The sequence below is a fragment of the Aythya marila genome, assembly GCF_965140915.1.
Source record: "Aythya marila genome assembly, chromosome: 27".
Classification (NCBI taxonomy): domain Eukaryota; kingdom Metazoa; phylum Chordata; class Aves; order Anseriformes; family Anatidae; genus Aythya; species Aythya marila.
In genome coordinates this window covers 4000175-4010206 of record NC_139068.1, presented here as the reverse complement: position 1 = coordinate 4010206, position 10032 = coordinate 4000175, and the positions used below count along the sequence as shown (strand labels likewise).

Below are 10032 nucleotides of genomic sequence, written 5' to 3'. Positions count from 1 at the left end.
TCTTTTGGAGGAGTGCATGGATGACAGGGGGTGTAGAACCCCCTCCTGCTTGACAGGTACTCATCTCTCATTTAACATACCCACCGTTACACCTCCCTCGAGTTTCTTTTAGAGCTCCCGTGCCTCTGAGGACGTGACTTTCCCTCAGTCACAGCCCTGCCTGTCCCTCCCTCACAGCGCCCTGCCCGCGCTTCTGCACCCCCTAGGCGCTTTCCAGCGCCGCCAGCACCCCTACCACCCCCTTCACGCCACAAAAAACACCTCAGAGAACCCACCCGGGGCCTCTTTTTGTCCTCCCCTTTCTCTCCCGGGCTACTTTTAACCCGAGCCGCGGGGGCTGAGGGGGGGGGTTACGGGAGGCCCCTGCCGGCCCCCGTAGGCGCTGAGGCGGCGGCCGCGGCCGGGCCCGCCCCGGGAAGCGACGCGTTGGCGGCGGTGACGTCTCGGCGGCGGCCGGGGGAAGCACGGAGCCATGGCGGCGGCCCCGCTGACGGCCCCGGGCGGCTCCGGGCCGGCGGCGGCGGCGGCTGTGGGGGCGGCAACGGCAGGAGGGGGACGAGGAGGCCGCGGGCCGGCCCTACGCGAAGGCGCCCGGGTGTCGGCGCTCTGCCTGGCTTGGTACGGGCTGAGCGCCGGCGGTAACGTGGTGAACAAGCTGCTGCTCGGCGGCTTCCCCCGGCCCGTCACCGTCTCCCTCTTCCACATCCTGGGGCTCTGCGGCCTCCTGCCGCCGCTGCTGAGGGCCTGGCGGGTGCCGCCGGCCGGCCCGGCCCAGCTGCCGCCCCGCGCCTACCCCCGCTACATCCTGCCCCTGGCTTTCGGCAAGTATTTCGCCTCCGTCTCGGCCCACGTCTCGCTCTGGAGGGTGCCGGTGTCCTACGCGCACACAGGTGAGGGCCTGGAGGGGGTGTGGAAGGGGATCTGGGTCCTGGGATTCCTGTGGGGGCTTCCCTGTGTGGCCCCGGGGGGGGTCCTGGGGTGCTGGGGGTGCTCGTTGTGGTGCCCCGGGGGGTGATGTGAGGCCTGGTGGGTGCTCGGAGGGTGCTGGACCCTTCTGTGTGCTTGTGCTGGTGCCTGTTTGGCGACCTGAAGGCCTGAACAGGCTCCTGTGGGTGTCCCACGTAGTGGCGTGAATCATGAAGTGGTTTGGGTTGGAGAGAACCCAAGAGCTCCCCCAGCTCCAACCCCCTGCCACAGGGACGTCACCCACCGGGTCAGGGTGCTCAGGGCCTCATCCAGCCTAATCCTGAACGCTTCCAGGGGTGGGGCATCCACAGCCACTCTGGGCAACCTGTGCCAGTGCCTCACCACCCTCTGAGTGTAGAAAAGCCTTGTATGCCCTCATACAAGGGTCCAGTGTAGCGTTGTAGGGCCCGGTGTGTGTTTGTGTGGCTGCCTGGCATGGGGTCCTGGTCCCCAGTACGTGCTCACACCAATGCAGGGACCCAGAGCCTTAAATGTGCTCAGGTGGGTGCCTGCTGCAGCTCCCCTGCCCCAGCATGTGCTCGTACAGGTGCTTGCTGCAGTGTCCCCGAGCACCACAAAGGGCGTCCCACGTTTGTATGGCTGCCCAGAGCAGTGACAAGGGATGACCCCGCGTGGGCTGAGGTTCTGGCTGTGGTGGGACCAGAGCTGAGCCCCTGCTCCATCCCCAGTGCTCGCCCTCTGCTGACGGTCTGTAACGGAGCTGGCCCAATCTTTGCATCCCCACCGAAATTTTCTTTCCGTTCTCAGTAAAAGCGACGATGCCAATATGGGTGGTTCTTCTTTCCCGGATCATAATGAAGGAAAAGCAGACGACGAAGGTGCGGACAGGTTTGCTGAGGTTTCTTCTCTTGCTGGTTTTTGTGGTGTGCTTTGCTGGCTGGGATCAGGAAGGCTTGGCTTTGGTCACCTGGGTGAATTTTGTGGTTGAAATTAGATTACATGGTTCCTTTTCCTTTTAACACATCTAAACATTGAGCAAGGTGATGCTCTCCAACATACTGGAGTTGTTCTGGCATTTATTGTAGTTGCTTTGTTTCCTCGAGGCACAACAATATAAAAGCTGATCCCTTGATCTGTTGCTTTATTCTTCTCTCTCCTTTCTTCCCCAGATCAGCAGTAAATATAAACTCACTTAAAATGAAAATTATTAGAAGATGCAAGCTGTTCTTTTCTATTCCTTTTTCAGGTATACTTGTCTCTGATCCCCATAATAACTGGGGTCCTGTTGGCCACAGTCACCGAACTTTCCTTTGACATGTGGGGACTCATCAGTGCACTTGCTGCTACTCTGTGCTTTTCACTTCAGAATATCTTCTCAAAGAAGGTAACAGCTTTGCTGTTCGTGGTATTGGTCAGTAGTGTCACCCTTCAGAGGAGTAGCATGTATTTTCCAGTACAGAGGGATGATGATGATGTTGACTTTCCTAGAGTCATAGGATGGTTTGGGTTGGAAGGAACCTTGAAGTCCATCTTGTTCCACCCCCTACCATGGGCATGACCCCTCCTGCCAGCCCAGGCTGCCCAAAGCCCCGTCCAGCCTGGCCTTGGGCACTGCCTCTCTGAGCAGTCTGTGCTGCCCTAAATCTCTCCTTTAGTTTAAAACTGTTATCCTTGATTGTTACACACTCTGGTGAAGTCTCTCCCCATCTTTCCTGTAAGCCCTGTCTTCTGACAGTTTGATAGTGCTTAAATATAACAGTTCGTTGAAAATTTTTAACATACCTTGCTGTATCAAATCGCTTTCCTGTGGTGAATGAGTCAGTGTCAACACAGGACACTCCTTGAAGCCTTAGAAACAAAGAGGTGAAGTTAAAAGGTGTGGCTTGAATGTTACAAAATGATTTCTGGTTTGTAGAGCCTTTTAAATGTGTGTTGTTAATACTAAGATAGTCACCAGTGAAGAAACCATTGTTTTTCGGAAAGACATCTGTTTTTCTTTGGTCATCCTTATTGGGAATTCATACCATAACAGTATTTACAAATTTAATATTGTAATATTTACAATATTACAGTAATAAATTAGTATTTATTCGTGGTGTATCTGTCTGTCTGAGGTTGTTACCATTACATGGCTACTGAATCTTTGCTGATTACATGGTGTGTTTCCTAAGGTGTTAAGAGATTCCCGAATACATCATCTTCGGTTGCTGAACATACTTGGGTGCCATGCTGTGTTCTTCATGATCCCGACATGGGTTTTGGTTGATCTTTCTTCCTTCTTAGTAGAGAATGACTTGGTAAGTGTTACGTTTGGGAAACTGTCTGCAATTAAGACAGGAGGAAAAAAAATACATCCATACAAAAATGTGCACTTAAATATTTCAGTGTAGTTCCTCATCAGCGTGGAAGGAACTGTTGTGAAATACCTGCAGACTGTTTCACAAAACAATATATGAAACAAGTTTATCATGAGAATTCATGCCAGGGTTAGGAGAGGTAGCATATGTGACAGCTTGAACCTGAGGAACTGAGAGCTGCAGACAGGAACAAATGCACCCAGAGTGCATGTTACGTGTGTGGTGTTTTCGTGTGGTGTTTTCTCAGAATATGTAGTTGCATATTTGGGTGCTACTTAACCATAGGGAAGTTGCAGCTGTTCTTCCTATCGAAAGGCAGGTAAGAAGTGACTCATGTTTTATTTCTGTTACTTTGTCGCTTACCTGAGATAAACTTTTTTTTTCTTGTAACGTTTGTTTTCCTGGCAGAGCACGATGTCTCATTGGTCCTGGACCTTGATGCTACTTATAATCAGTGGATTCTGTAATTTTGCCCAGAATGTCATTGCCTTCAGTATTCTCAACCTGATCAGCCCGCTAAGTTACTCTGTTGCAAATGCCACCAAAAGAATAATGGTCATCACCGTGTCCCTTATAATGCTTCGCAATCCAGTTACTAGCACCAATGTTCTTGGAATGATGACAGCTATCCTAGGGGTCTTCTTATACAACAAGGTAAGGCACTTATCTGTTTGTTTGTTTATTCAGGAAGCTCACTTGAAACAGTCCAGTAGTTTTGAATTATGCCTTTTTGGCTTATTTTATGCGTGGCATAAAACTGAAGCGCTTGGGTCTGGCCGGGTGCTGTTAGGTGTCTAACAAATTTTGATCTTAATATTTTCTTGAAAAATGAAGATTAGGAAGTAACTCACTAAAATATCTTGAGCAGAAGAGAAAAGTAATGATTTGGCATATAGGAAGAATGAGATTTTTATTAGGAGGCACTAGGATTTTAAAATTCTAATAGACGTATATAGGTGTGTCATTTTAAAAGTGTGTGTTTTCTTCCTAGGTCTGAGGATATGTTAGGTAATAACCTAGAAAACCATTCTTTTGTTCATTCTTTCCTTCTTTCCTAGACAAAATACGATGCAAACCAAGAAGCAAAGAAGCAGTTACTTCCAGTTACGACTGGAGACCTTGTGAATTTGGACCGGCATCGAAACACTCCTGAAAAGTCTCAGAATGGACTTACAGCATTTGCACAGCACGGAGACTATCAGTATGGGCGAACCAATATCTTAACAGATCACTTCCAGTACAATCGGCAAAACTATCCAACTACCTACAACTTAAATCGTTTTGATATTTAGAGTCCTGGCGCACAGGTATAGACTGTGATATCAAAGTGTCCCCAACATTATCAGAAACTTTTAGTACATCCATGAATGTAAAGCCATTTTATTGTACAGGTTTTGCAGAAGGGAAGATGCATGTGTAGTGGAAGTGGTACAGACCTTCAGCTTCTGCCGAGCAGATCTTTAAATGTGAAACAGCTAGATCTGACACTGGAACGAAATGCACAGTGTAGCTCTTGTACAAAGAGTCTGGTGAACTGCAGATACAAAACATCAGAGCAAAATATCTGGTGTCACTGCTCCTACTTGGAGTCTGTCAATTGAATATTCTTTTGGCAGCTAAACTCTGGCCAGTACTTTGTTTCCACACTGATAACGTAACCTTTAATTTGTTCTCTATTATGTTTTAATGATGCTTAGGGGAAAATTGTAACTAGGCACATTTCTGATTATCAGAATTTGTTGGTTTGGGAGGATTGATGTATGTATATCAGTTGCAGATAAGTAGTCTTGAATTCATCTTGAGCAAATACGAAACTTCGTGTGGGTATTAATTATTTCTATGCCTATACCTTCAGTTTTTGATGACAAACCAGAAGTATTTCTGAAAGAATAGACAGTAGGAAGATTGATCCCTTCAAGAAGCATATTTCAAGCTTCATATGTAGAGAAACTGTTTTCTCTAATATCATTATTGTTCCAGTCACTGTAGTTAACAGAGCTTAAGATCCCCATTGTTTTCTGAACAACGTAGTCCTGTAACTTCATACATAGGTCTTCCCTGGCAATACGGAAAACACCTTGACAAATAAAACGTTTGGAATAATGTTACTTTTTTTAACTTGCTTTACACCTCTTATAAAACTCTTGTTGGTTAGAAATTGAAAGGCTTAAGGTGTTTTCTTCTCAGTTTTATGCATAAATTATGCTTCCTTATATGATTCATATATTATGAATGCTTGCATTTGAATAATCATCATTCTCAAGAAACAATTAAGTCTTATCTTTTTAGCCCCTAATTGTTTTTTTTAAAGTTTCTTAATTACTGCAGTCGGAGCTGCTTTGTGCATTTTGTCTGACTTCTAATTTCAGCTGAAAGAAGTTACACTTTGTATCCTTCTCTGTTCCTGCAACTCCCCTAGCTCAATTAGTAAATAGTTAAGAAAAAGAATATTTAAATCAGCAGCAAATATATAATTATGGGTAATAAAAACTGATTCAGTTGATGTAAATGAACAAAATTCAAGACAAGTTGATTTGATTATCATGCATTAGATACTGCATTTGTGCATGAAAGGAATGAAACCAGTTGAACTTTGGTTTCACTGAATCAGATTATTATTATTATGAATACTTTAGCAAAAAAAAAAAAAAAAAAAAGGTTTTAGGGGCCTTCTTTCCTTAACAGAAAAGCTGTTGTACAGTGAAATTTTTGATAGCATAAATATTGTGTTTTTACTAGAGGTATTAGATACCAGTGACGACATTTAGGGTGTGGTGCTGTACACAACACTCCCTCCACCTATTTATTGCTTTAAAAACGACCATTTCTGTGATATGAGATGATGATTTGACTCCTTTCTGGATAATAAAGAATTTATTTTTAAGGGCAAAGTCAACCTGATCTTATTCTTTTGGCTGACTATGGAGGTAGTTATGTAGATTACCTCCCACAATACAGTCCAAAAGAGGAAATGGTCTGAAACTTCAGAGATGGGTTAAATATGCTGCTAATGTCCGTGAGCAGAACTTCTTGACTTGACTGGAGTTTAATCTGTTCATACTAGGTTAGAACATGGGCTTTTAGTTTATAAAATGTGAATAAATTATTTCCTAACCCCAAATAACAAGGACAAGATTATGAGGAAAAGCATTCTTTCATATGAAATTGCTTTTGCCTATTCCAGTATTAATTTATGTATACTGATTTCTTTTAATACTGTAAAGAGCAACATGTGTATTTCTAAGGCTCACTTCCCAATATTTAAGTGCTGTTACAAAAATGTAGAATCATGTGGACTCTGGATTTGGATTAGATTCTGGCTCTGCACAAGTTTGATTTGAGGATGAAACATTTAGGCTGAGACTTTTGAGAAGAATTTAGATTGTTTGACTGCTTTCAGAGGAAGCTAGCTGGAAACTGTTAGACTCCTGCAAATGCTGGTGTTCTTTGTGCCTCAGTTTCCCTCCTTCGGGGGGGTTGAAATACCAGAAGACAGTAGCAGTGGGGGCCCCAGGGATGTACAGACGTGCTGTGAGTTCATCTGTAAATTTTCTGGTCTGTCTACCACTGTAATATATTCATACAGCTTGGAACTGTTAGTTGGAATAAAGCTCCACATGCCGTATTCACAGATCAGAGATTTCATTAAATATATTTAGATGGCTTGCTCTCTGAAGAACATAACCAGATCTTTTTGCAACTCTTTCAAGAGAGAGCTTGCATGCACGCTTACTGTGGCAGGTTTTAGCTCAGCTTTTTCTGTCAAGAGTACGGTAGCAGGTGAGGGCTTTCTGTTGAAATTACCTTGTCCCAAGTTCCAGCCTGGGCTCATGGCCTGACTTTGTCTCTGAAACAGAACTATTGTACTTGCAGAGCAGAAAGGGACTGACCCAAAATAAGGGATATCACACCGGGCCCAGAGTGTGAATCTCTGGGCTTCTTCCCTGGAGCCTGGCTGACAGTGTTCATGCTCTTGTAGTTCACGTCTGTGGTCAGCAGGGATCATTTTGCATGGTACGATGTATAATTAAAACGGTTGAGTGAATCAGTTACAAGAGGTGGTTTTGCTGAGTACCTGAATCCAAGTCCTTAAGCAATATTGCCCACATTCAGGTAAAGGAAGTTTCTGATACTGTTGTAATATATATTTTAATCTTGGACTGCTACAAGATTTTGTTTGGCAAGGTGAAGCATTTGTTTTAACATGGTTTGTAAATTAATGACGTATTTATGTACATAGGTCTGTAGAAAGTATGGAAACACTGGAATAAAAAGGGCATACCTAGACAATCGTGTATAATGACCCTGTTATTAAAGTGAAGGGGGCTGGTTTCATTTTCTTTTTACTTGCAGGAAACTTTGGGAGTGCCATACATTAATACTGGCCACATACGAGAAATCAGATTAATGTTTTGCTAATATGGGTGTGACACCTTACCGGATGTTTACTAAGACTGAAACGAGCATGATTTGGATGCCGTAACTAGTGTTAGGACACTAGTTGCTGGTACCCTTAGAAATGTTTTGATTTCCATTGTGCATTTCTAACATATGTAAATACATCAGAAAATCGGGAAATTTTTGCCAAAACAGTCCTGGATAGTTTAGAAATACCAGTGTGAAAGGATTAATCTCCCCCGCTGTGTGTGGGTTTTCTCTTGATAGCTCCTTAGATCATGTGGTGCTCTGAAGATCTCTTGAAAGCATTTCCCTTGCAGACTGAATTTTAGTACCCAGTAGTGATTAGAGCATCTTTATCATCAGGTAAAATGCTTGGGTGATTTTTTTTTTTTTAACACCTGAAAGTTAAATAAATCAAATTGAGGCAATACTTAGGCTTTGTAGGAGTACACTGATTTGTAAAAACAAGTGTTGGTAATTTGGGGTCAATTCATGATGATTTCTAAACTCAAGACCTTTTCTTTCCAATGTGTGTTCAAAGCCACATTTTTCTGATGTAGCATTTTGCAGCAGAAGAAACTTCTGCCATGTAGCTATTTGTGGAAAAAGGTGCAATACAAATAAAGGGAAAGTTTTGTTTTTCTAAGGCTTCTGTTTCTGAACCATATTGTAAGCTGTTAAAGATAATTTGAAAATATCTTTATGGTGATGGTACAACCTGGTAAAACATTCATTAAACCTGAGATCACAGGTGTATGATAAATCATACTATGTAGATATGCAAATACAAATATGCAGGTGGCAGCCACCACCCATCTTTGTTTTTGTTTTATTTTAGTAGTCTGTAAATTGATGTGAGTATAGGTGTTTTTACCAAGAAAATCCCACAATCCTTATGATAGGAAATCCAGCACTTAAGCAAATGCACAGTTTTGTGTTGTTTTCCTCTTCTTATTTCAACTCTTGTTCTGTGAAGCTCCAGATGTTACTTGGTTGGATTGCCCGTGATGCAGCCCTCCAGCATGTGGATCTTGGTACTGAAGCTGGGATCCCCGTATGGGATGAAGGGAAGATATTGCATCGGTCTTTCAGGGCCTGGGACTCTTTCTTGCCTAAAATATATTAGGCGTTCAGATGTTTTTTGACGGACACCTCTGTCAGGTAACTAGCTTTCGAGGCTCTTGGTGGATAAACCATTGCTGCGTGCTGATGGATGTGGCAGCCTGGATGGTGGCAGCATGGGCTCTGATGTGCAAAGCATTTTTGCTGGAAGGCATCATTATGAATTTTGAAAATTTTCTTACTTCTAAATATAAGCTTTAAATAAGATTTAAATATCTTTAATAAGATTTGAACTTAATCTGGTCTTCTGGGATCAGTGTTAATTTCCAGGACTGCAGGGTGATGTAGAATCATGATCAGACTGTATCTGATATTCTTTTTTTCAGTTGTTTCTTGGATACATGAAAACACCCATCTTCTTTCTGAGTTTTTATATTCTGTAGATAATATAGTGGGGTCTTCATGGTATGTCTTGTTAAGAATAAAAAGTTCTACCTTTTTGTGAGGATGTCTGTGAGTCTTATGTATGTGACTGGAAATGCTGAAAAGTGTAATTTAATACCTAAAATTTAAGAAAGTGATTAGATATCCATGTGAGCACTGAATAAAAGTGCTAGAATACTCAGGCTTCCCTTTGGCCTTCTACAATTCATCTCTGGTTCTCCTGTAAATGGTCTTCAAGCATTTTCTAAAAATTGTGTCAGTAAGCAAAGGGAGTTCAGCAATTCCCACCAAGCCTCGTACCTCTTGACTGGGCTGTGAAGCTGATCAGATCAGCACCTTGCTTTTATAGGGATTCTCAAGCTGTCAGATAGTTTTAATCACATTTTGAAAGATAACGGACCATCAGGTGCCAAAGGAAGGATAAGGTAAAGACTAGAAACAACTTGAACATTTAAGTGTGTAAAGAAATGAAGTCGTGTGGAAAGAAACAGTGCTCAGGTGTGAGTTAAATGTCCCTTCATAGGGCAATTAACAGTTATATTTTTCGGTTGGCTGTCCTGAGCTCCCTGCACATCCATGTTCCTAACATTTTTACATCATGTCTGTAGTCTCCCCAAGTGCTGCAGTGATGGATTTTCCCAGATACGCAACAGATGTTGAACGACATTCTTTCTTTTAATGTGCTTTATGGATTTCTGTCAACCTGAGTGCAATTTGGATGTACTTTTAGTTTGGATGTGGATGTACTTTTTAGTTTGGATGTACTTTGGTGTACTTTTAGGGCTTGGTAAGCACAAGAACTAGCTGCTGCAGGAACGGCAGCGAGCGGGGAGCCACCCGC

The 10032-nt window shown here is 43.3% G+C and overlaps 1 protein-coding gene across 3 annotated transcripts; it reads left to right on the top strand.

The window, feature by feature from the left end:
• Window positions 1-335: 335 nt before the first annotated feature.
• On the top strand, window positions 336-9247 carry SLC35E1 (solute carrier family 35 member E1). Of its 3 annotated transcripts, none has more exons than XM_082780213.1 (7): window positions 336-890; window positions 1735-1805; window positions 2174-2311; window positions 3099-3224; window positions 3693-3938; window positions 4343-4591; window positions 8662-9247. In XM_082780213.1, the coding sequence occupies exons 1-6, from the start codon at window positions 473-475 to the stop codon at window positions 4574-4576; spliced, it is 1233 nt and encodes a 410-aa protein (XP_082636339.1). In that variant the 5' UTR covers window positions 336-472; the 3' UTR covers window positions 4577-4591; window positions 8662-9247. The 3 variants fall into 3 exon arrangements, with proteins under 3 accessions (XP_082636339.1, XP_082636340.1, XP_082636338.1); XM_082780214.1 differs by having other exon boundaries at window positions 7950-9247; XM_082780212.1 differs by lacking the exon at window positions 8662-9247 and having other exon boundaries at window positions 4343-5389.
• Window positions 9248-10032: the final 785 nt, after the last annotated feature.

Excerpts from the sequence above, each read along its gene's own strand:
- SLC35E1 (XM_082780213.1), top strand. The coding sequence starts at position 473 with ATGGCGGCGGCCCCGCTGACGGCCCCGGGCGGCTCCGGGCCGGCGGCG. Across the intron at positions 1,806-2,173 it reads AGGAAAAGCAGACGACGAAG|GTATACTTGTCTCTGATCCC; the intron begins GTGCGGACAGGT and ends TTCCTTTTTCAG. Across the intron at positions 2,312-3,098 it reads AGAATATCTTCTCAAAGAAG|GTGTTAAGAGATTCCCGAAT; the intron begins GTAACAGCTTTG and ends GTGTTTCCTAAG.